The sequence below is a fragment of the Epinephelus fuscoguttatus genome, linkage group LG8 (assembly GCF_011397635.1).
Source record: "Epinephelus fuscoguttatus linkage group LG8, E.fuscoguttatus.final_Chr_v1".
Lineage (NCBI taxonomy): Eukaryota > Metazoa > Chordata > Actinopteri > Perciformes > Serranidae > Epinephelus > Epinephelus fuscoguttatus.
Window position 1 is genome coordinate 4512780 of NC_064759.1, and position 24585 is coordinate 4537364.

The 24585-nt window shown below is 40.2% G+C and overlaps 2 protein-coding genes and 1 long non-coding RNA gene across 3 annotated transcripts; 2 read left to right on the forward strand and 1 right to left on the reverse strand.

The window, feature by feature from the left end:
- Window positions 1-16: 16 nt before the first annotated feature.
- LOC125892665 (phospholipase A and acyltransferase 1-like) lies at window positions 17-10157 on the forward strand. Its single transcript, XM_049582806.1, has 5 exons — window positions 17-67; window positions 3312-3398; window positions 6747-6885; window positions 8838-9076; window positions 9955-10157. The coding sequence occupies exons 2-5, from the start codon at window positions 3330-3332 to the stop codon at window positions 10063-10065; spliced, it is 558 nt and encodes a 185-aa protein (XP_049438763.1). The 5' UTR covers window positions 17-67; window positions 3312-3329; the 3' UTR covers window positions 10066-10157.
- Window positions 10158-15805: 5648 nt separating this feature from the next.
- On the reverse strand, window positions 15806-20463 carry LOC125892671 (uncharacterized). Its single transcript, XR_007449774.1, has 4 exons — window positions 19979-20463; window positions 17344-17521; window positions 16919-17036; window positions 15806-16037 (listed from the first exon to the last, which is right to left on the reverse strand). It is a non-coding gene; the product is annotated as an uncharacterized LOC125892671 (long non-coding RNA).
- LOC125892663 (uncharacterized) lies at window positions 19515-23384 on the forward strand. The gene is made up of 6 exons (XM_049582804.1): window positions 19515-19637; window positions 20478-20540; window positions 21199-21282; window positions 21552-21687; window positions 22387-22628; window positions 23153-23384. Exons 1-6 carry the CDS (start codon window positions 19530-19532, stop codon window positions 23282-23284), a joined length of 765 nt encoding a protein of 254 aa, XP_049438761.1. The 5' UTR covers window positions 19515-19529; the 3' UTR covers window positions 23285-23384.
- Window positions 23385-24585: the final 1201 nt, after the last annotated feature.

Here is a 24585-nt window from a genome sequence, read left to right on the forward strand (position 1 = left end):
GTGTACTTCCAGGGTGTTAAGTGGCTCGTTTCTACCATCCAAACATCATCTTCTAAACACATCAGTGGTGAGTCATGGCTGTATCTGTCCAGTGTCAACTTTCCTTCTCATTTCATGTTTCCACTTTTCCCCAATCTGCCCTTCAGCAGTGTTGGGGGTAACGCGCCATAAAAGTAACACGTGACAGTAATATATTACGTTTTAGCAGTAACCAAGTATATAACGGACCCAACAGGATTTTGGGTAATATTAATACATTAACAATGTCACATAACATGTTATCACCAGAGATAAACTGTTTGTTGTCATTTTTCATTCATCCACACTGCTCCACTTCTGCCACCAGACAACAAACATCCCCTGAAGGTTGTTGTTTGTTGTCATGTCATTACAGACTACATTACTGTATAGCTGGGTGTCTGATTGGTTCATTTGTATGGGGTGCCGTTTATAAAGTGTCTCACGCTGAAAATAACATCAACATTTTGCCACATTTAGCTTCAAACAATGTTTAAAAAAGTATTGTGAATTTTTTAACGTCACCTTTTACCACGTTTACAGCAATATTTGTTAACTTAGAAATATATTAAATAGTTAAATCTAAATATTAAATGTGGCACCTAAATGTTAAATGTTAAATCTAAATATTAAATCTAAATCTAAATCTAAATATTAAATCTAAATATTGAATCTAAATCTAAATCTAAATGTTAAATCTAAATATTAAATCTAAATCTAAATGTTAAATCTAAATGCTAAATATAAATCTAAATCTAAATATTAAATCTAAATCTAAATGTAAAATCTAAATGCTAAATATAAATATAAATATAAATGTTAAATGTAAATGCTAAATATAAATATAAATATAAATGTTAAATCTCAATATTAAATATAAATCTAAATGTTAAATCTAAATGCTAAATATAAATCTAAATGTTAAATCTAAATGTTAAATCTAAATGTTCTGGGTGAAACTAAATATTAAGCTAATATGCAAATTCACACTGCCGGTCACCGGAAGTACCAAAATAAAAGCTCGAGATGGTCAGACTGTGTTTATAGAATCAAATAACGAATTAAAACCAATTTATCGGGGGAAATGGACACTTGAACATACATTAGCGTGATAATAACTACCTAAAATAACAAGAAACATGTTTGGAGAAATTTTATTTGATGTGTACTTTGAGTTGTTAGTGTCCCTTCGTAGGGATTAACAACCTAAGCTAAGATAACAACCGTTAGCTCTTAGCCCCGTTAGCAGTGTCTGCAATGACTCATTAACTCTTAAACGGTCCGTGAAAAAAATATTTTTTTCCAGCGGATGTCTTAGTTACAACATGATTGAGCTAGCAAAGCAGTTTTGTGTTGCGATGTGTGGTATTTATTCAGTTTTGGGAAATCACGATGTCTAGAAAGCATCAGTGGCTGCAGCTGACAGGGACAGCTAACAGCAGCAACAAAGCTAACATCAGGACGTCATCTGTTAAAAGCCTCCCGTTCTCGGATACGACATGAAACTACTACAGTTAGCTCAATCATGTTTAACTAAGACATCCGCTGGAAAAAATATTTTTTTTCACGGATCATTTAGAGTTAATGAGTCATTACAGACACCGCTAACGGGGCTAACAGCTAAGGGTTAGCCCCGCTAATCTACGATAACCATGTTATTAATTTCAGAATGTGATAGTAATGTTTGTTCAATCTTTGTGTTTATAGACTTTACAAACACCAGATTAGTCTAAACAGTGATATAGTGACGTGAAAAATGTGAGATATGCATATATATATATATATATGCATATCTAAAGCTATCTAAGCTAAACTCCAATGGTTTTCTACCCGGAAGTATTTGTAAACAACAAGGTGATTCCCTCTGAAGGGACACTAACAACTCAAAGTACACATCAAATAAAATTTCTCCAAACATGTTTCTTGTTATTTTATGTAGTTATTATCACGCTAATGTATGTTCAAGTGTCCATTTCCCCCGATAAGTTGGTTTTAATTCGTTATTTGATTCTATAAACAGTCTGACCATCTCAAGCTTTTATTTTGGTACTTCCGGTGACCGGCAGTGTGAATTTGCATATTAGCTAAATATTTAGTTTCACCCAAAACATTTAGATTTAACATTTAGATTTAGATTTAGCATTTAGATTTAACATTTATATTTATATTTATATTTATATTTAATATTTAATATTTATATTTATATTTATATTTAGCATTTCGATTTAACATTTAGATTTAGATTTAACATTTAGATTTAGATTTAGATTTAATATTTAGATTTAACATTTAACATTTAGGTGCCACATTTAATATTTAGATTTAACTATTTAATATATTTCTAAGTTAACAAATATTGCTGTAAATGTGGTAAAAGGTGACGTTAAAAAATTCACAACACTTTTTAAACATTGTTTGAAGCTGAATGTGGCAAAATGTTGATGTTATTTTCAGCATGAGACACTTTACAAACGGCCCATACATTTGGGACTGTGTGTTATCATGTTCAGTGTATTTCCATTAATACAATAAAGTACAGCGTTGTTGTCGTATCTCGTTTTGCTGTTGCGTCCTAAGGCTGCTACAAAGCAGTCAGGAGAAGGAGCTGGCCTCTGATTTGTTTTTTCCTCGTCCTGGTGATCGGCACATCTGGGTGATGTTAGTATATGTTGGATGTGTTTCTGTTCACATCTCCTACAACCGCAAAGCAACACCAGCACACCCTCCCTCTCTCGTACATAACTCTCTCTGGTGCTGCTGTAGCTGATCAGCACACCGGGAACCGGCAGGTGGGTCTTCCTGCTCTGGTGTATTAATTTGCGCTCGTCATAGTGACTGAATCACACACCATTCTGTTTGTTGTGCTAACCTCCACGTTTGTTTATTGTCTTTAATACCATAGGCCCACAAATATTCATCCATATGTCATAATCATCAGATCATTATATATCATTATAATAAACTGGAGCTGCTGTGAAACAACACGACCCTCATCCATTTCAAATCAACATCACTTCCTCTGAGCTCATTTTGGTGAAAGTAACACCAAAGAAGAGTAATAAGTAACTGATTACTCTACACAGAGAGTCATATTGTAAAGTAACTTGTTACTTTCAAATGAAGGTAACTAGTAATTTGTACTATATTACATTTTGAGTATAACTTGCCCAACACTGTCCTTTAGTGTTATTGCTAAAATAAAGCACAACTCATTTCGTTACACACACATATGTGTGTATATTTTTTTCAAAATGTCAAAATGAATAATTGTTCTCCTCTTTCCTCCACGTCAGCTCTCCACTGCTGAAAAAATGAAAAACCTGATCTTGGTCGCTCTGATCCTTCAGCTGGTGATCACAGTAAATGTGATCAATGCAACGGTCAGTTGCTTTAATATCAGCATTGTGTCATTTTCATGAGTCTATTAATGCTGTTATTATTATTATGATCATTCAGCTGCTGATCACAGTAATAGACAGTAATGGAGCGGTAAGTCAGTTTAATATTAGTATTGTTTCATTTTCATGAATTCATTTATTCTATTGCGACCACTATTATTAATAATCTCCTACTAACAACCAAGCAATCACTGTGATTCCTCTTGCCAACGAGGTGTGCTGCCACTGATTCAACATGCTGAACAGGCCACAAAATAAAAAGTGATTCATCTGTCAATTATCCAATATACAGTCACTGGCCACTTTATTAGGCACACCTATTCAACTGCTCATTAATGCAAATAGCTAATCAGCCAGTCACGTGGCAGCAGTTCAATAACATTTAGTCATGTAGACATGGTGAAGACGAGCTGCTGAAGTTCAAATGGAGCATCAGAATGATGAAGAAAGGTGATTGAAGTGACTTTGAACGTGGCATGGTTGTTGGTGCCAGACGGGCTGGTCTGAGTATTTACTGGGATTTTCAGCACAACCATCTCTAGGGTTTACAGAGGATGGTCCCAAAAAGAGAAAATATCCAGTGAGCCAAAATGCCTTGTTGATGCCAGAGGTCAGAGGAGAATGGCCAGACTGGTTCAAGATGATAGAAAGGCAACAGGAAGTCAAATAAGCACTGGTTCCAACCAAGGTGTGCAGAAGAGCATCTCTGAAGCAACAACACCTTGTCCAACCTTGAAGCAGATGGGCTACAGCAGCAGAAGACCACACCAGGTGCCACTCCTGTCAGCTAACAACAGGAAACTGAGGCTACAATTCACACGGGTTTTCTCACCAAAACTGGACAATAGAAGATTGGAAAAACCACATTCAGATGGAAGCATGGATCCATCCTGCCTTGTATCAACGCTTCAGGCTGCTGCTGCTGCTGGTGGTGTAATGGTGTGGGGGAGATTTTCTTAGTACCAACTGAGCATGGTTTAAACACCACAGCCTACCTGAGTATTGTTGCTGAGCGTGTCCATCCCTTTATGACCACAGTGTACCCATCTTCTGATGGCTACTTCCAGCAGGATAACGCACCATGTCACAAAGCTCACATCATCTCAAACATGACAATGAGTTCCAGCGCCGCCCCTCCCTAAACGCAGAACACGCGCTGTGCGTAGGGCCTCATCTTCCATGGGGGGCCACATTTTGCGCGAGGGGACGCATTTGCGCATATGCGCAATGGATGCGCACATGTGCTACCATGAGGCGAGCGTAGAATTACCTCGAGGAAGGAGAGAAGAGACCTGACCGCCCATGCGTCGCTGCAATGATTGACAGCACTCGACATCTGAACAATAAGAGGGGTGCGCTGGCAGGCACTTGCAGAGCTGCAGCAGGTGAAGAGTTGTCTACATGTCGTCCAAAAGAGCCTCAGGAGTATGTGCAGGGAGGGCGGGCAGGCTCCACGGAGGGGGAGACCCGAGCCTCGGGGGTATGTGCGGGGCCGGGAGGTCGGACGCTCCCAGAGAGGGCAGAGGGAGGTATATAGCTAAATAAGATGAAAATAGAAAAGAATGTCTCTGTATTTTATTTCTGTTTTCAGTGTTTAATTAAGGTGGGAGAGGCGGAGGGCTGAGGGAGATCGGACGCCTCCAGAGAGGGGAGAGGGAGAAATATAACAAAATAAGATTAAATAGGAAAAACCTGTCTCCCTCTTTTATTTTATTTTCAGTGTTTAATCAAGGGTGGGGGATTGAGGTGGTGGAAGTTACTTTCTTTTGATGAGTCATTGATGGCTATTTGTGACTCAGATTTGTTTATTTATTTATTTCAGTTTGAAGTTATTTTTATTTAATATTTATTTATTTATTTATTTCAGGTTGATTTTTTTAATTTTATTTGACTCATAGAGTCAAACTACTGTATCTACAGTACATTTGTTATTGCCAGTAAAGGTTGTCAAGTTAAATGGCAAGTTGTTGTACGGTCATGGTACGGTACGGTTTTGTACCTATGATACATTTGGGATGGGGGCCTCCAAATAAAATTTCGCTTAGGGCCCCAATTTGGTCAGGGGCAGCCCTGATGAGTTCACCGTACTCCAATGGCCTCCACAGTCACCAGATCTCAGTCCAGTAGAGCACCTTTGGGATGTGCTGGAACGGGAGATTCTCATCATGGATGTGCAGCCAACAAATCTGCAGCAACTGTGTGATGTCATCATGTCAATTTGGACCAACATCTCTGAGGAATGTTTCCAGCACCTTGTTGAATCTGTGACACCATGAATTAAAAAGGGGGTCCACCCCAGTACTACTGTACCTACAGTGATAAAGTGGCCGGTGAGTGTATGAAGTGATTAGGGTTCCTATATATACATAATAACTGTTACCACAGCACCTCTGGTGGCAACTTTGGTGTCCCCTCAAGAAATTGCTCTTCAGAATTCTCCTCAAAAATGAAATGAAATATCTGTCCTCATGGAAAGTGTCGTAAGACATTGTGTCAGTCAGTGTACAAGTGTGTTTGCTGTGCCCTGATAAATGAGCAATGGCCCCATCCACTGCTCTATAGCTGTGACTCCCTCCCCAGGCACAATCAGACACAAGTGGTTTTCTTGACGGGTTTTACTGAAGTCTTCTCTCCTCATCAAACCGTGAAAACTAACAATACACAGTATTAAACATACAGACAACACGTTAGCTGAATAACAAACATGATAGCAAACAGTAGAAAACAAAAATAAATACAAACGTAATAAAGTACCTTGTTGGCTGCATGCTAGGAAGGGAAATCATCTTGGAATCTTCTTATCTTCATATACACCAGTAAACATTAATCTTGTTCTAAAAGCAGGTACAGCTCATCCTCAGGTGCATATGAGCATCTCTCTATGCAACCTGCACTCAACAGCGTCAGCTAGCTTCTAACTCACTCACGTTAACCAGACGGAAACAGCTCAACGGGGCTTCAAGATAAAAGACTCTTCCTGTTGACTAAAAGAGCACAAATAAAATACAGAATATTACCCAAAATAAATTCTGACTCAAAGTCATTCTTAGATGGAAACTTCATGGAAATATGAACAATAGCTACAAAAATGTGTGTAATAGCATCTGACATCTGCTGAGAAACCTCAGTCTTAGAATTGGCATTAACTCGAACCTACCTTAGTGGATATTATAATAATTTCACTACATTTGCTAACATCATCAGGGTTATCTTTTACAGTAGTATTACTTGTCCAAATTCATTATTTAGTCAGTCTGATTGTTGTGTTGTTCTGCTTTGGATTGAATGTAAAGGTTGATTAAATGTATCTGTGATTTCTTCCATTCACAGTTCGAATTTGGAGACATTCTAGCATTTCTCAGAGCATGTGGACGAAAAGAAGGTGTGTACAAGCACTATGCTATCTATGTGGGCCCAAGCAATGAGACAGATGTCGGCCAAGGTGATAATGACATATTTCACCTCAAAGGTATGTGCAGTACACTGAAAATTAAAGTATGCTTATACAGTATTACTCAAAGTTAATAGAAACAATTAAAGTGCAATCAGCAACAACATTTTAGTGAAACTAACTTCTCTTTAAAGAATCTGTGTCATTATAGGAAATACACTTGTTTGCCATCTTACACAGTATTTCTTTCTTTTTTTTTTTTTTTAAGTTTTTTATCATCATTTTTTTTTTTCATTTTTCATTCTTGCTGTTTAACTGACCCCAGGTTATGTTACAGTTTACCCTTATAGTGGGGCAGGTTGCAACAGTGGAAATCCCTGTATTTGACATCAGTTAATGAATTCTGTGTTATAGTTGGAGAAGTTGGAAACACTGCACTGCAGTTCAGCGAAATTTAGAGGACGAGGCACCAGGTCGTAGATGTATGATGAGCATTTTAGTTGATAAAATGTTAAAACATCTTGTAATTCGATGTATAGGCTACACATGTTACAGTTGATGACAAGAAATTCTGAATATTAAAAAATATCTGTTGTTCATTTTAATATGATTTTATGTCAAAGTCACAGGGAGCCAGTGGAGAGGGTCTGAAGAGCCGCAGGTTGCCTATCTCAGGAACAGGACCTTTGTAAAGCAGCCTGAAGCCTAACCAGGGACAGGGTCGTAAATTAGTCTTGGCCAGAAATCCTATGCGCAAAACTTTTGTTTCATGTTATTATAACCTGATAAAATGTGTTTGACATTGTCTCTGACAAATCCACTTAAGATAAATAGAAAACGTTCAACTGTTTACAGCTAACAGTTAAATCAGGAGAGCTGGTAGTTGGGTTGCAGGACTCCTAATGCTGCTGATCAGCTGTTAAGAGTTGGTGCTGCTGAAACTCCTTTTGTAGTTACAGGTTGTAACTGGTGTGCAGTCACAGTTACAGTGTGCAGTGTACAGTGTGCACAGAAGAAAAACAGGCCAGGTTCTGATGCAAATGAAACGACGGAGTTGACGGAGATATCGAGAATAAAGTCGTAGTTTTTAAGGAAATAACCAACAACAAACAGAAAGGGTTAGAGGATGAAACTGCTTGTGGCAGCTGCTCTTTGTCTCAGGTGTGTTGCCTCGACACACATTTGGAGGCAGGGCCGGAGTGGGACTCATCTTCAGCCCTGGAGTTTCATGCCTCAGACTGGCCCACTTTAGATCATGACCTATTATAACCTACATGTTAAGTCTACAGTAGCGCACTGTTCTCTAAAGCCTTGTCATTCAGTGTATTTTTCTAAAACATTTCCAATTCAGTGCAAGTAAGGGTTGCTTCACAATGCAGATTTATTTCAACATTAGTGCACATCTCCAACATTATTCTTAACAACACAACATCCTTTTCAACAATATCAGAATCTGTACTCTGTTCAAATAAGTAGTGCCCACTCTGGACTTGTGGGCTCATGGCTGGTGCTTGGTGCTGGATCTTGCTTCTGAGGGGCTACAAGACAAAGTTTCCCATGTGACGTCGCATCATACTATTATTTAAATTATATAATGTTATGTTACAATTCATTGACTTGATAATTAATTAACTTGAACGGTGGTGGAGATGTACGCCTAGTCAGACGTAGCTGCTGAGCACCGTGGAGCCGTTGTTTCGACCTCGGGTGCCGCAGGGACTTCGGCGTCCTCCGTACACTCTTCTGATGAGGAGGCGTGTCGGTGGTCGATTCCACAAATTGTCCCGGTCCTCCTGATTAGCCACTACCGGCCTGCGTATACGAGTTTTTTCTCATAGCCTAATATTACGACTTTATTCTCGTAATATTATGACTTTTCTCGTAATGTCCGAATTTTCTTTTCTTCAATATGGCCCTTATACTCCGTTGTAAAATTAAAAGAAGAAAAGAGCAAATAAAACAGGAACAAGTAACAGATTTTGTGTCAATTTTAGGCTACATATGATATTTCTAAATGTTTATTCTCATAGTTTGTATAGGCCCAGTTTGTCAATACCAGTTTGATACACTTGAAGCGACAAAAGGAGATTCACCAGTGGAAGTGGAGAATTACTTTGATACGACTGATGGCATGGGACCAGGAACCAGAGAAGAGATCATGAAGCGAATCAAGGACAGCAAAGGAAACTGTCAACTATATGGACCCTTAAATAAAAACTGTGAGCACTTTGCTACCTGGGTGCGCTATGACAAGCCTACTGCTAAGCAGGTATGTGGCAAACACACACACACACACACATACACACACACAAGCATTGGGCAATACACCCTTACAAAACAGCTCAAATACAACTTGAATACGACTGTAGGGGATAAAACAGTGAAGTTGACATCTTGTACAGGAACAAATCAGTTACAAATCAATACAACACAAATTAATAACTACTTGCTTGCAATTACATAAGTTTAAGGGAAGCATTGTGCATAAAAACAAATCAGTATGACAAATGCTGGAAGTGACTGTGTCTCTACTGACTCTACTCAGCAGCCTTACTCATGCTGTCCACTAGGGCTGCAACTCATGATTATTTTCATTGTCGACTAATCTGTCGATTTGATTATTTCCTCAATTAGTCAACTAATCATTTGGTCTGTCTCTCCCAAACCCCAAAATTACGTCATCTAATGTCTTGTTTCATTCTCACGCCAAAGGGTTTTAGTTCACCGTCATGGGAGAGTGTGTAAAGCTGCCAATATTTGAACGCAAGAAGCTGCAGTAAGAGTATTTTGGGATACTTGTCTGTGAAAAATGACTCAAACCAAAGAGTTGACTACCAAAATAGTCACTGATTATTTTAATAGTCGTTGCAGCCCTACTGCCCACACCCACGCTTAAAGGCTGATGCAGTAATTCACAGCTAACGAACACGTGCCAGAGGTGTTCGGTTACACAGTTTAGTTACACTGAAAGATGGACATCTATCATCCAACAATTTAGGCCAAATAAAAATCTATAACTTCAAATTCATGAAAAGTTAAAGTTGTGCAATGACAAAACCAGTAAGCACAAAAAGTGTGAGGTTTCTGTTCTCCCATCAGGAAGGCAGACTGTAACTCTTTCTTTTTGTTTTTTGTTTTTTTCCACAGAGTGGCACATTCGTTGAACCTATTTTTAGACTAAATGCGTTTGTAAGGGAAATAATGGCAGAATTAAGTCGGCACTTCATGAACGAGCTGTTGTGTTTCCTTGCCGGATAACAAGTATCTCACCAGAGAATCCTGTCAGCCTGTCTTGCTCTCCTCTGTACTTTCCTCCTGATGTGAGGTCTTGTTTGAAATAAAAAATAATGAGCAAGAACTGTGGGTCTTTTATTGTGCCTGTTTAAAGAGTGACTCTTGGTACACTAACAATCCAGTTGCCAGAATAAAATATTGGCATTGAGCATTTATCTAAACCATGGAAGAGTTTAATGTTGATGTTTTTAAATCAAAAGCATTTCCTGTATCAACATTTATAGAAACGTCTACATGAACGTTACAGTGTTTTAACCATTCGTGGGGCTTTTGTTTTGGTGTTTTGAGGCAACAGAATGAGGGTTTAGGCTTTAAAAACATCTTCTGGTCATGAAATAACATCAATATTTTTTTAATTACACACCATCTATTTCGAGCATGAGGAACAATCAGATGCATTTTCTTCAGAGTCCCCCAGCCGCCCAGTTCATGTACAAGCACCTTCATTTTCTGTGATGTGCATGCATACTTCCTGTGTTTTACAAAATAAGAACATTATATTCTAACCACCCTGAAAGGATTGTTTCTTGGTTGCTGTGATAGGAGCAGGATGTTGTGATGGGGCAGATACAAACTGAAGCAGCAGACTGTAGGCTACAGTTTATTTATCAAGTGCGTCGTCATTACCTCATTGATGAAATACAAGTTAAATCAGCTGCTAACTTTCTATTGTAAATTCTTACAACAAACTTCTTCCAGTGTGTTTTATTCAAAAATGTGGAGAACTGATCCAGGACCATGCTTCATTTCACCAAGACTGGTGCACATGTAGAAACACAGGACTGTTGTGATATAACTTGTGGTCACACGGTGGCAGCACTGAACATCATTCCACTCCAATAACTTTATCTATACAGCACATTTATATTGCTTTACAATAAGGGCAATAAAGGCACTGAGTGCTGCACATGAAAAAAGACGTAATTTCCATAAAACAGACAAACAAGGCCATTCAATACAAAAGGACATTTAAAAACTATTTAAAACAAGGATTAACTGATTCTACAATTTTTATTTATCTTTATTTATTTAAAAGTGGTGATTTGAGATCCTATTAATCAAAATCTCAGACTGTATTTCTTCTTGTGTCACTTTTTATGCCCTCAGAAATCTTGACATCATAAAAACACAGAATTGTAAAACTATAAATCAAAAAACAAAATCAAGCAAGATTTTAAAAGAGTTGCAGCAGCGTGATGCAAAAGTTTCAGACCTGTAAACAAAGTCAGAGGTAGTTAAAAAGCTAAAGTTAATGTCAGTTTTTACTGACTGAGTTCACCCCAGCTGATTTCCACCTGAGATCCATATGAAGACGACAACTCCTCCAGTGGGGTTATAATCTTACAGTTCTCGCCAATAATTTCAACACATTTCCTGAAATTATCGCTCAGGTCCTCAAAACTTTAATCACGAAACTGTAAAGACTTAAATATTTTGTCAAAACTCAACAAATTTCTTGCAGAATGAAAGACTGCACTCAGTAAGTTAGGACACTGTGGAGGACTACAGGTACCTGGGAATGTATAGAGACAATAAACTGTCTGGTCCAAGTACACTGAAGCTCTCTACAGAAAGGGCCAGAGGTGCATCTAAATTCCGAGGAGGATGAGGTCTTTTAACATCTGCCGGACAATGCTGAGGATGTTTTATGAGTCTGTGGTGTCCTGTTTGCTGCTTTGTGCTGGGGCAGCAGGATGAGGGCAGCAGATGCCAACAGACTCAAGAACCTGATTTACAAGGCCGGTAACATTGTGGGGGTGCAGCTGGACTCTCTGGTGGCAGCGTCAGAGAATAGGATGCTGTGGAAGATACATGTCATCTTGGACAGTGACCCCCACCCATTTCACAGTGTGCTGGTCAGACACAGGAGCACATTCAGTGACAGACTCATTCCCCCAATATGCAGCACAGAGCGCCACAGGAAGTCATTCCTGCTGGTGACCATTGACCTGTGTAACTCCTCCCCCTGAGTGTCAGCAGACAGGGATCTGGACTGTTTGACCTACTGCATTTATAATTCATAATATCTGTTGGGTGTAAATATTCAACTGCTGCAATATTTCTTACCTCTTAAATGTATTTATTGATCAGACATACAAAGCACATAACTGTACATATTTCTTATTTGTTTATTCCAATTCTATTGTTGTTTTATTTTACTGACGTATATATTGTAGTTAAATTATCACACTTACAGTTTCAGCACAGAGATGATTTTACACTTTTTATAATATTTTAATTTTTATATCATAAGTACTCGTGTTAAACACTGTAGCATAATGCACATTCTATTTTTATTTTTATGCACATTTGATTTCTATTTTATTTTATTCTATTGCTTTATATTTACACACTTTATTTCAAACTCATTTGTACTTATTATAATTCTCTATTCTTTTCACCAGAGTGACTGTAACAAATCATAATTTCCCCTCAGGGATCAATAAAGTATGTCTGATTTCGATTCTGTTTCTGATTTTAACATGGAGGGGACATTAAAGAGTTAAAAGCTGCACAGTCTCTCCACCTCAGGGTCATTAATGCACAGACTTGACGCTGCCCTCTTTCGTCGGTGGTGTACTGTAAACTGCACCTGGTGTCAAAGACGTTTGTTCAAAATGTAAAACTTGAGCACAGCTCTTCACTGTTGACCGATGCTTTTTGAGTGCGAATATGTATGTCATTCATAACAACTGTAAAGTCACTGTCACATATCCCCATTTGAACCAAAGAGGACTTCATAACTCTGTGTATCCAGCAGGGGGCTCTCTCACCACACGCATGGACCAGACATCAATCATTCCATAGAGTTTCCATAATAATGATAATAATAATCATGTCAGTAGTTACACAACAATATCCTACCTGATGGTAACATTAAAGAGTTTTGTGTCTTTGTGCAGAGCATTACCTCGCAAAAAATGACATGAGAGAAATGACAGAGAAGATACATTACAGACATATGAACATTAGAGATGAAGAAAAAAACCCAGTCATATCAACATGAGCAAACATCTGGGAAAGGTCGACAATGAGAAGGCAGCACAACAGGAGCACTGGAGTTCTGGGGTCTAATCCCAGTGTCCCCCCAAAGGATGAAACCCTGAACTCTCAGGGACACAAAAGGAAAAGTGTGCATGATTTTAAGAGATTTAGTGGCATCTAGCAGTGAAGACTGCAGGTTGTAACCAGCTGGTTAGAACTCCTTCAGTGTGCACTGTTCAGGAGCTGAGTTCTCAGAGCTGCTCTGAGCCAGAGACAGAAACTTTTGTCCCAGTGAGGAGGTGTGGTTGACCCTGTTGTTAGGTGTGATGCTTTCTTTTAACAGATGTGATTGGTTGTCACAGACACGCCCCTTTGTGAGCCTGTAAGGTGAGGACACCCAGTGGAAATGAAATGAACTGACTGTGAAAGTGTTGTCATTGTTAGTGTGATCACTGCTGATGGAAGGTTGAGACAGACTCAGCGCCGCCCCTCCCTAAACGCAGAACACGCGCTGTGCGTAGGGCCTCATCTTCCATGGGGGGCCACATTTTGCCCGAGGGGACGCATTTGCGCATATGCGCAATGGATGCGCACATGCGCTACCGTGAGGCGCGCGTAGAATCACCTCGAGGAAGTAGAGAAGAGACCTGACCGCCCATGCGTCGCTGCAATGATTGACAGCACTCGACATCTGAACAATCAGAGGGATGCGCTGGCAGGCACTTGCAGAGCTGCAGCAGGTGAAGAGTTGTCGACATGTCGTCCAAAAGAGCCTCAGGAGTATGTGCGGGGAGGGCGGGCAGGCTCCACGGAGGGGGAGACCCGAGCCTCGGGGGTATGTGCGGGGCCGGGAGGTCGGACGCTCCCAGAGAGGGCAGAGGGAGGTATATAGCTAAATAAGATGAAAATAGAAAAGAATGTCTCTGTATTTTATTTCTGTTTTCAGTGTTTAATTAAGGTGGGAGAGGCGGAGGGCTGAGGGAGATCGGACGCCTCCAGAGGGGAGAGGGAGAAATATAACAAAATAAGATTAAATAGGAAAAACCTGTCTCCCTCTTTTATTTTATTTTCAGTGTTTAATCAAGGGTGGGGGATTGAGGTGGTGGAAGTTACTTTCTTTTGATGAGTCATTGATGGCTATTTGTGACTCAGATTTGTTTATTTATTTATTTCAGTTTGAAGTTATTTTTATTTAATATTTATTTATTTATTTATTTCAGGTTGATTTTTTTAATTTTATTTGACTCATAGAGTCAAACTACTGTATCTACAGTACATTTGTTATTGCAAATAAAGGTTGTCAAGTTAAATGGCAAGTTGTTGTACGGTCATTTTGTACCTATGATACATTTGGGATGGGGGCCTCCAAATAAAATTTCGCTTAGGGCCCCAATTTGGTCAGGCGCAGCCCTGGACAGACTCAAGTCATTTTTACAGTTTTCCAAATACCTTAGTGTTGTGATCATTTTATTTCTGGTGTTATAGTGTTAGGTGGGAAATGTGTGCGTGTCCCTAATGACATCGACCACACATATTATCCTCACACGATCTAATCTGTAGTGTTTCATTTACTCACTGTCATCCAGTGTTTTGAGAATATTCCTCTGACCTCTTTGTGTTTCCACCATTTTCTCCTCTGATTAAGAAACTCTTAAGTTTTCTCCTCCCTGCTCCTGACAGTTTTTCACCTTACCAGTTTTTTTAAGGGCTAAGATGACTTTTATCTTCACAAGGAGCTAATCTTAACTTTAAGGGGAAATTCTAAGCAAACGTCACAATTCTAGGAATTTTCTTAGAAATTCGTCACTAGGAGCAACTCTTTGTACGAGGACGCTTTGTGAATACAGCCCTGTAAAGACCTGTAAAAACACTGGATAAAACATTACATCATTACACGTGTGACAGTGTTTCTTCTGTTGTTGCTTTTTGAAACAGCCTCCAGCAAAATTACAGTGTCAGTGTTTGTTTCAAGGATTTTTAGTTTGTAGCTGACGTACAGGAGACACAGTGGGGAGAGAGCAGCTGGATGAAACAAAACAGTATGTACAGTACTTTGCTGTCAGTCAACTTTTCTTTCACCTTTGACTCTTGATTTTTGTGTTGTCACTGATGTTCCTGTAGCCTGTGTCTCTGTTGTCAGACATGTATGTTGTATAAAGTTGGACATGTGTCTTTAGATTTGTCTGTATGAGTGTGGTCTCGTTCTGGGCCTGTGTGCCTACACTCTGCATTTTCCTTTTACAGCCTTCAGCGTGGACACCTGCAGACTGACGATCAGCATGCTGGATGCATCCTTCACCCATCAGCCAATCAGAGCGCTTCAACAGATTGACCCACAAGATGGAAGTTGTTAGTGACACCTCTCAGTTTCTCATCAACACGACCAACAAGAGTGAAATAGATTGAGTTCCTCATACCACCACTACTTCTGTAATTTTCAGACTTTTCCACACATGTGGTCATGTTTGTGCTCCTGTCAGTCAAAACCACAGAAACATTTTCTCATCAGCTGCAGTGCACTTTGACTCAAACTGCTCTGAAGTGTCACATGATAACTGGAGCGTCTGAAAGGTTGTTAAATGTTCCTTCTGCATTTTCCTTTCATTTGTAAATCTGCAGATAAGGAGGCCTAATGAGTCAGAGTGTACATGTACAGTGTTCATACATCCATACACTGGCAGTCATTCTTTACATAAACACAACAATAAAAGACTCGCAGTTCTTGCTCATTCATTTTTATTTCAAATAAGACCTCATGTCATGAGGAAGGTACAGAAGAGAGCAAGACAGGCTGACAGGATTGGTTAACAAGATGCTTGTTAGGCACCAGGAGTTGCACATCCACCGGCCGAATCCTCAGCTTGGTTCACTTTGTTCAGTATTTCTGTACCTTTGTCCTTATTCTTGGATTTATTCACAAGGGAGAAAAGAAATTCAACTATTGTTCCAGTCTGTGGAAAAACAAACAAAAGAGATGCAAGTTAAATTCTGCCTTCCTGATGGCTGAACAGTCACACTTTCCTTGGTAACTGGTTTTGTCATTGCACAAACTTCAACTTTGCATAAATTTGGTGTTGTGTATTAGATTTTTAATTGGCCTCATTTTGCCGGACAGTAAATGTCCATTATTTAACAGGAGGTGTTGTAAATTACATCAGCATTTAGTCGTAGATCAACCAGGCAAACTGAACTCTGTGAGATCCACATCAAGAAAAAAAAAAGCATATATGGCATATGGCATACATGGATAATTAAAACTTCGTAGAGGCTCTGTAGCGCCATCTCTGTGTAAAGAGTGGTGATGAATGATGAAAGATGACACAAAGAGCACTCAGGGAATTTGTTCTGACTATATGGGGACATTTTCTGTCTCTGATCTGAGTACAGTGCAACAGAATAAAGCTAATTTAAAAAAAAAAAAAAAAAAAGAAAACGTGTGCCCACAAAATCAGTCTCCCATATACTGTCTATGGCGCAGCTCCAGCACATGACATCACAAATTTAGACTTAAGGATATAATTGTGTGTCAGCTCTATGCAGAGCCTACACACATGGTCTACACAGCTGAGAGCATTTATACTTGTGTGGTGGTGTGTCTGTGTCACTCTGCAGTTACATCTCTAAAACACTGGTCGGCAGTGGGGTTTTTGTGAAGTGCTGTAAAGTGTAGTTGATTCAAAACAGACATTAAACACACATTAAACACACATTAAACATGGCTTAACATCCCACCAAGAGCGAGCTTAGTGAAGGACCGCTTAGCCAGAGCCACCAGTGTCCCAAAGAAACTGTTTGATACAGATGTGAAGGAAAACTTTGCATGTTTAGTCACCTTAAAGAAAATAATGAGGCAGCACATTCATTTTCATTATTTATTCCTTTTTGGATCTTCCTCAGCAGCAGCAGCAGCTTCCAGTAGCTTCACTGGTCAAAACAGACTCAGTTCAATGCTGTTACAATTTGAATAAGAAAAAAAGAACAAAGGTCCCATTAAACTTTATCTGAGCACTGTGTCAATATACGTATTCAAGTCAGCTCTGAAATAACAGCTGGATATCCAGCTCCTGCCCGACAAAGAACAAGGCTTTACAACAGTTTTATTATAATGAGCTCTGCATCAATGGGCAGTTAACACAAAGTCACTTTTTATCTTTTAACAGTTCTCTAAAAGAAGCCTGCGTTTGTCTTTTCAGTTTTTATTCATCATTTCCATATCAAAGGCATTTAAAACAGAGGTCAATAAAATGTGTATCATACCTCTGGCAGTTACACTTTGGTCATAGACAGATCCTCCTGAAGGCCAGCGTCACATCTGAGTCTCATGGCTGACGTGGTCTTACAACACATTGTTAAGATTATTCTTTTCTAAGCTGACCTTTACACCTCATCCAGGAAACCTCCCATCCTTTATGGGCTCAGAAGTTGTTTCCCATTCCTGAGTGAGACAGATTTGCAAACAAGTCTCAAACATTAAAGAGAACTTTATGAATTTAATTTTAAAAGATTGTTGAAGAGATCCTGTTAGAGAATGACAAACATCTGTTCATAGTGAGAACATGTATTTTGCTAGCTGACACACTCCACCCACCCACACACCATTACAGACCAAGTATATTTATACACTTTAAGTGTTCTTTGCTTTTCAGTGGACAACCCTGTATTTACCACAAAGTTCCTCTTTGCTTTGAGGAGCAAGCTTGTGGCTCAAACATCACTGGTCCCAGTCACTGAGGGGGCAGCTGGAAGTATCAGGGTGACAACTAACACCACCTCCATGCAAAGCAAACTAGGAGTGTTTTCACATTTAGTTCTTTTTAAATTAACCGAACTCAGTCCTCCTAAAGTGCACCAAAAAGTGGACCAACAGAAAAGGGACTGAGAGGACTCAGTTGTATTTCTGGTCAACTTCAGCTCTGATGGGGTCTCAGTCCTCTCTCTGTTCACACTGTAGCCTGTACAGTGTGGTTATGAAGCCCCTCGCTTTCAAATGAACTTAAAACTGGAGGAAACCCTCAGTGTTTCTGTGCTGTAGACTGTTGCTGTCTGATGTATTCTACCTTCCACATCTGGAGACGTGCAGTATTTCATGGACCAAACTACTCCTCGTCCTGCGTCCTTGCAAGTGTTACAGGCTGACGTGAGTTCGTCTGTTTTTTCAAGTGTCCCAGATCAACAGCATGTGATGCAGAGGGCTGAATACAACGGCAAAGAGCAAAGTGAACCTGGAGCGCTTTGTGTTCACAGTGCACAGGTTAAGAGAACCGCACCGCAGACTTTGAAGCGAACCGAACGGTCTGAGTTTGGTTCACTTCAGAGGGGTCTGAGTTCTCTTGTAGTGTGCGTGAAAAAATGCTGAGTCACCGCTCTGAGTCCACTTAAAGGGGTGAAAAGGACCAAGTGTGAAAACACCCTAAATCTTTTTCTCTGCTCTGATCTTGCATCCACATCAAGCTGCTGTTGTTCACCAACACACTACGTTTATTTGCCACTAATTGCAACAGTTAATGCATTTGAAAAGAAATGTCATACTGCCTGGACTACATTTGTTTCTTAATGTTATGAAGACATGTTGTTAATACTGCTGACAAGCCAAACATTTTCATTTCTTTCTTTTCATTTCATTTCATTTCCTGCACGATCCACTCGTAACAGCTGAAGCATGATGCATCCTTTCTGTTAGGGTTGTGTTTTGGCACCGACAGCACGGTTTGTGGAATCCTGAAAAAGTCAGCAGTGAGCTGAAGCATGAGACAAGACAAGTTTAGATTCAAGACACCACTGCTGCCGGTTGCTGCGTGCGCATGCGCCCTCACCTCACCTCAGACACAGAGAGGCTGTGTGGCAGGTCAGACCTCTGTGGTCTCTATTCAATGAACATTAAACCAAAAGCAGGATCTTTTCCTCACCTCCTTTAGTTGCCTAAACACATGCAGAAAAATCCTCTCCACGACTTCTGTGCAGGACAAAAACACAGCACTTTGTCCGCTGGAAATAATGTTTCCATTAAAACATAATCATGGCAGCAATTATATCACCCTCAAAACGTAACTTGAAAATGCCAGCTTTGCGTTTGAATGTAGTAAAGTTTGAGTTTTTGTAAATCATGATGCATGTCGTCTCGGACACAGAGAGGCTGTGTGGCAGGTCAGACCTCTGTGGTCTCTACTCTGATGGAATCATTCATTTTAAATATCAGTGCAGCTGATCACACAGTACAGGTGCTGTCACTGACCTCTATCTGTGTTTATTTATTTTTTATTATTTTTCAGATGTCTTAACACCAAAGTGTCACCAAGCAAGCCACCTCCACAGGATCATATGAATGTAGAAATGTGTGAGTGTGAAACAAGGTGTTGCTTTAAAAGAAAAAGGTGTTCTTTGTCAAACACACGTAGCGTATATGTAAATGTGATAACTGACTCAAATGAGTCTGGAGAACAGTCATGACCATAACGGGCTGGGTGAAGTCGTGTTATTATCAGCTGTTCTTAGTGTATATAAGGAGATGTCCTCCTCTGCTTCAACAGGCTTCCACCGTCTCACTGAAGAAGGTAAGACCTCTGTTAAAACTCCTTCTACAAAGATTTCTTCCTGATCAAATACTCTTGTCTGACAGGTTTAAGATCCAATGTTCGAAGGTGTTCGCTGCTCTGAATTCTCCCTGCAGGGTGTTGATCAAGACTGCATTATAATGCTTAAAATTTGTTGGAGGTTTCTATGTGTTGGGTTGCGTTTGTCTCGTGTGAAGTTCCTGATTGGCTGAATCTGTCGAGTTACAGGTGAAAACAGAAAATTGACCTCCGTGCAAACAAAGTTAATACTGTCACAGGTGTGTGTACGAGGAAAAAGGTTCAAACTGAGACAGAACAGGTCAAAGAAAAAAGGACTTTACCAAATCAGTGTTCAGACTATGGAGCTGGTAGTCAGGCAGGAGGAGGCAGTCCAACAGGCAAAGACATCCAGACGAGCAAAGCAGGCGGGTCGTTAACAGGCAGCACGCCAGAGCTCAGGGAGCAGACACCAGGCAGGAAAACTGACAGGATGAACTGGCAAACAGAGAGAGCTGGTGGGATAATGAGAGGCAGCAGGTGGGGACGATTTGGGAATGTAAAACAGGAGCAGGTGGATGTGGGAAAGATAAGGGTGGGGAGGTCTGAGACTGTGTGGTATGTAGGGGGAGAATGGCAGGTGTGGGGAAATGCACACACTGAACCAAACTGACATGCTGGTTTGGTTAATAATTAGCAACTGTGAATATGACTGGCACCCCGAGTCCTGTCAAAGGTCCTCATTCCACTTCTTCATTTGATCCTCCAGCTGAAGTGAAAATGTAATGAATCTACTGTTGTGTGTGTGTGTGTGTGTGTGTGTGTGTGTGTGTGTACTTCCAGGGTGCTAAGTGGCTCAGTTGTACTGTACAAACATCATCTTCTCATCTTCCAAACACATCAGTGGTAAGTCACGACTGTTTCTGTCCAGTGTCAGCACCTGAGTGTCTGCATCAACAAACAGTCAAATGTTCGGTGGTGGAAAAAGACTTCTCTAGACTTCTACAGACTACTTTGTTTCAGTCAGACTCTGGATGGAATTATTTATAATACCAGAACACATCTTTCCCGTCTCTCCCTCCATCAGCCGCTCTGCTGTGCTGTCATTATTATCAGGGGAGGATTTACTGATCTGGAGGCCTGGGGCCCGAGGCAAATGCTTTCATGCTTTATTTTCACCCTTTCTCTAACTGGTAATATCTGGAGGCTATTGCAGCACGTTTTCATCCCAAGTCACGTATCACAGTGTCGTCAGCAGCCTCTCAGGTCTGCATATTATACGATAGGTGATGCAACTTTGGAATGAGAACAGGCTGACTGTTAGTAGCAGCAGAAGAAAATATCAAAACTGTTTTCTAGTGCAAAGCAAAAGTTTGAGCCAGTTACTGTTCTTAATGCATTCATGGTTTTCATAACACCCAGACCCCCCACAATTATGTCTGTCTAGGTTTGCTCCTGAACATAATCAGGGGCCCATGTATATGTATGTTGTGCGTGTGTGTGCTCGTCATTCAGTGTTTCGAAATGTCCAGGTTGATGAACTGTTCTCTTTCCTCCACGTCAGCTCTCCACTGCTGGAAAAATGAAAAACCTGATCTTGGTCTCTCTGATCCTCCAGCTGGTGATCACAATAAACGTGATCAATGGGGTCAGTGGCTTTAATATTGTTATTATTTCATTTTCATGAGTCTATTGATGCTGTTACTTACACTAGCACGCTACAACCTGTAAGGAATAAATCACCTACTAACCATCGAGTTACAACCAAACTCACTGCTGCTGCAGATCTGTACAAAGTATGAGACGAAACATACGACCGTTCTGATCCTGTGTGTGTGTGTGTGTGTTTGTTCACATTCATTATTCAGTCAGTCAGATTGTTGATAAAATGCATCTCTGTTTTTTTTCTGGTCACAGTACAAGTTCGGAGACATCATTGCGTTTCCGAGAGGGTGCGAAAAAAAGCCCTTTCTCACGCACTATGCCATCTATGTGGGTCCAAAAAGTGGCATAGATGTTGGCCAAGGTGACAATGACATATTCCACCGCTCAGGTATGTGGAGTTCACTGAAAATGAGAGTATGGTTTTGAATATTGGCAACAATACTCACCTACATTAGGCCTACTGTTACTTATATGATGTACATTAAAGGGATAATGCACCCAAAAATGAAAATTCAGCCATTATCTACTCACCCATATGCCGAGGGAGGCTCTGGTGAAGTTTTAGAGTCCTCACATCACTTGCGGAGATCCAAGGGGAGAGGAGGTAGCAGCGCAACTCCACCTAAAGGAGGCTGACGGCGCCCCAGATTCAAACGTCCAAGAACACATAACTGAAACCACAAAATATCTCCATACTGCTCGTCCGTAGTGATCCAAGTGTCCTGAAGCCCCGACATAAAAAGTTGTTTGGAAAAATGTCATTTGAACTCCTTGAGCCTGTAGCTCTGACTGCCTCTCTGTGCACCGCGCTCACGTGTTTTTCCAAACAACTTTTTATGTCGGGGCTTCAGGACACTTGGATCACTACGGACGAGCACTACAGCCTCCATTAGGTGGAGTTGTGTTGCTACCTCCTCTCCCCTTGGATCTCTGCAAGTGTTGTGAGGACTCTAAAACTTCACCTGAGCCTCCCTCGGCATATGGGTGAGTAGATAATGGCTGAATTTTCATTTTTGGGTGCACTATCCCTTTAATATTTTTATATTTCTTGTTTTATATTTCTTTCTATGTTTATTCTCACAAACAGGTGCGATCAAAGAGACGGCTGACTGTATATTTGGCAAACTGTCAGACACCAAAGGAATATGGCCAAAAGAGCATGACGATAATTACTTTGATGGCATTGATGGCTTCACTGTGGGAAGTAACGACCAAATAAAGCAGCGAATCCTTGATACCCATAAAAATTGTGCCAAATATAAAATCTTTGGCAACAACTGTGAACACCTTGCTACCTGGGTGCGCTATAACGAGGCTTACTCAGTACAGGTATGTGGCATGTTCAACAGTGGCAGTTCACACTTCAGCAGTTTTGTTTTACTGTTTGTTTGTTTAGTTTAGTTTTTACTGCTCGTAGCACTGTGAAGTGATGTTTGAATTATCCATGTGCACAATGATGCACATGCACACACAGTATCTCTGCATTAACTCTGGTTTTGGCCTCATTTCTGCTTCCTTATAAATGCTTTGCAAACCTGCAGAGTTTGATATATTAGCTTTTTTTCTTGATGTGGATCTCACAGATATCATGTAGGTATGAAGCTCAGTTTGCCTGGTTGATCTACAATTTTGACATCAGCTATACGCTGATGTAATTTACAACACCTCCTGTTAAATAATGGACATTTACTGTCCGGCAAAATGAGGCCAAATAAAAATCTAATACACAACACCAAATTTATGCAAAGTTGAAGTTTGTACAATGACAAAACCAGTTACCAAGGAAAGTGTGACTGTTCAGCCATCAGGAAGGCAGAATTTAACTTACATCTCTTTTGTTTGTTTTTCCACAGACTGGTACAATAGGTCAAGTCCTTATGACCATTGTGAATAAATCCAAGAATAAGGACAAAGCTACAGAAATAATGAACAAATTGAAGAAAGCTGAGGATTCGGCCGGTGGATGTGCAACTCCTGGTGACTAACAAGCATCTTGTTAACCAATCCTGTCAGCCTGTCTTGCTCTCTTCTGTACCTTCCTCATGACATGAGGTCTTATTTGAAATAAAAATGAATGAGCAAGAACTGCGAGTCTTTTATTGTTGTGTTTATGTAAAGAATGACTGCCAGTGTATGGATGTATGAACACTGTACATGTACACTCTGACTCATTAGGCCTCCTTATCTGCAGATTTACAAATGAAAAGAAAAATGCAGAAGGAACATTTAACAACCTTTCAGACGCTCCAGTTATCATGTGACACTTCAGAGCAGTTTGAGTCAAAGTGCACTGCAGCTGATGAGAAAATGTTTCTGTGGTTTTGACTGACAGGAGCACAAACATGACCACATGTGTGGAAAAGTCTGAAAATTACACGCTGAAGGCTGTAAAAGGAAAATGCAGAGTGTAGGCACACAGGCCCAGAACAAGACCACACTCATACAGACAAATCTAAAGACACATGTCCAACTTTATACGACATACATGTCTGACAACAGAGACACAGGCTACAGGAACATCAGTGACAGCACAAAAAAACAAGGGTGAAAGAAAAGTTGACTAACTTCAACATACTGTTTTGTTTCATCCAGCTGCTCTCTCCCCACTGCGTCTCCTGTACGTCAGCTACAAACTAAAAATCCTTGAAACAAACACTGACACTGTAATTTTGCTGGAGGCTGTTTCAAAAAGCAACAACAGAAGAAACACTGTCACACGTGTAATGATGTAATGTTTTATCCAGTGTTTTTACAGGTCTTTACAGGGCCGTATTCACAAAGCGTCCTCGTACAAAGAGTTGCTCCTAGTGACGAATTTCTAAGAAAATTCCTAGAATTGTGACGTTTGCTTAGAATTTCCCCTTAAAGTTAAGATTAGCTCCTTGTGAAGATAAAAGTCATCTTAGCCCTTAAAAAAACTGGTAAGGTGAAAAACTGTCAGGAGCAGGGAGGACAAAGCTTAAGAGTTTCTTAATCAGAGGAGAAAATGGTGGAAACACAAAGAGGTCGGAGGAATATTCTCAAAACACTGGATGACAGTGAGTAAATGAAACGCTACAGATTAGATCGTGTGAGGATAATATATGTGGTCGATGTCATTAGGGACACGCACACATTTCCCACCTAACACTATAACACCAGAAATAAAATGATCACAACACTAAGGTATTTGGAAAACTGTAAAAATGACTTGAGTCTGTCTCAACCTTCCATCAGCAGTGATCACACTAACAATGACAACACTCTGACAGTCAGGTCATTTCATTTCCACTGGGTGTCCTCACCT

Excerpts from the sequence above, each read along its gene's own strand:
- LOC125892665 (XM_049582806.1), top strand. The coding sequence starts at position 3,330 with ATGAAAAACCTGATCTTGGTCGCTCTGATCCTTCAGCTGGTGATCACA. Across the intron at positions 3,399-6,746 it reads TAAATGTGATCAATGCAACG|TTCGAATTTGGAGACATTCT; the intron begins GTCAGTTGCTTT and ends TTCCATTCACAG. Across the intron at positions 6,886-8,837 it reads TGACATATTTCACCTCAAAG|TTTGTATAGGCCCAGTTTGT; the intron begins GTATGTGCAGTA and ends TTATTCTCATAG.
- LOC125892663 (XM_049582804.1), top strand. The coding sequence starts at position 19,530 with ATGACCATAACGGGCTGGGTGAAGTCGTGTTATTATCAGCTGTTCTTA. Across the intron at positions 20,541-21,198 it reads ATCTTCCAAACACATCAGTG|CTCTCCACTGCTGGAAAAAT; the intron begins GTAAGTCACGAC and ends CCTCCACGTCAG. Across the intron at positions 21,283-21,551 it reads CAATAAACGTGATCAATGGG|TACAAGTTCGGAGACATCAT; the intron begins GTCAGTGGCTTT and ends TTCTGGTCACAG.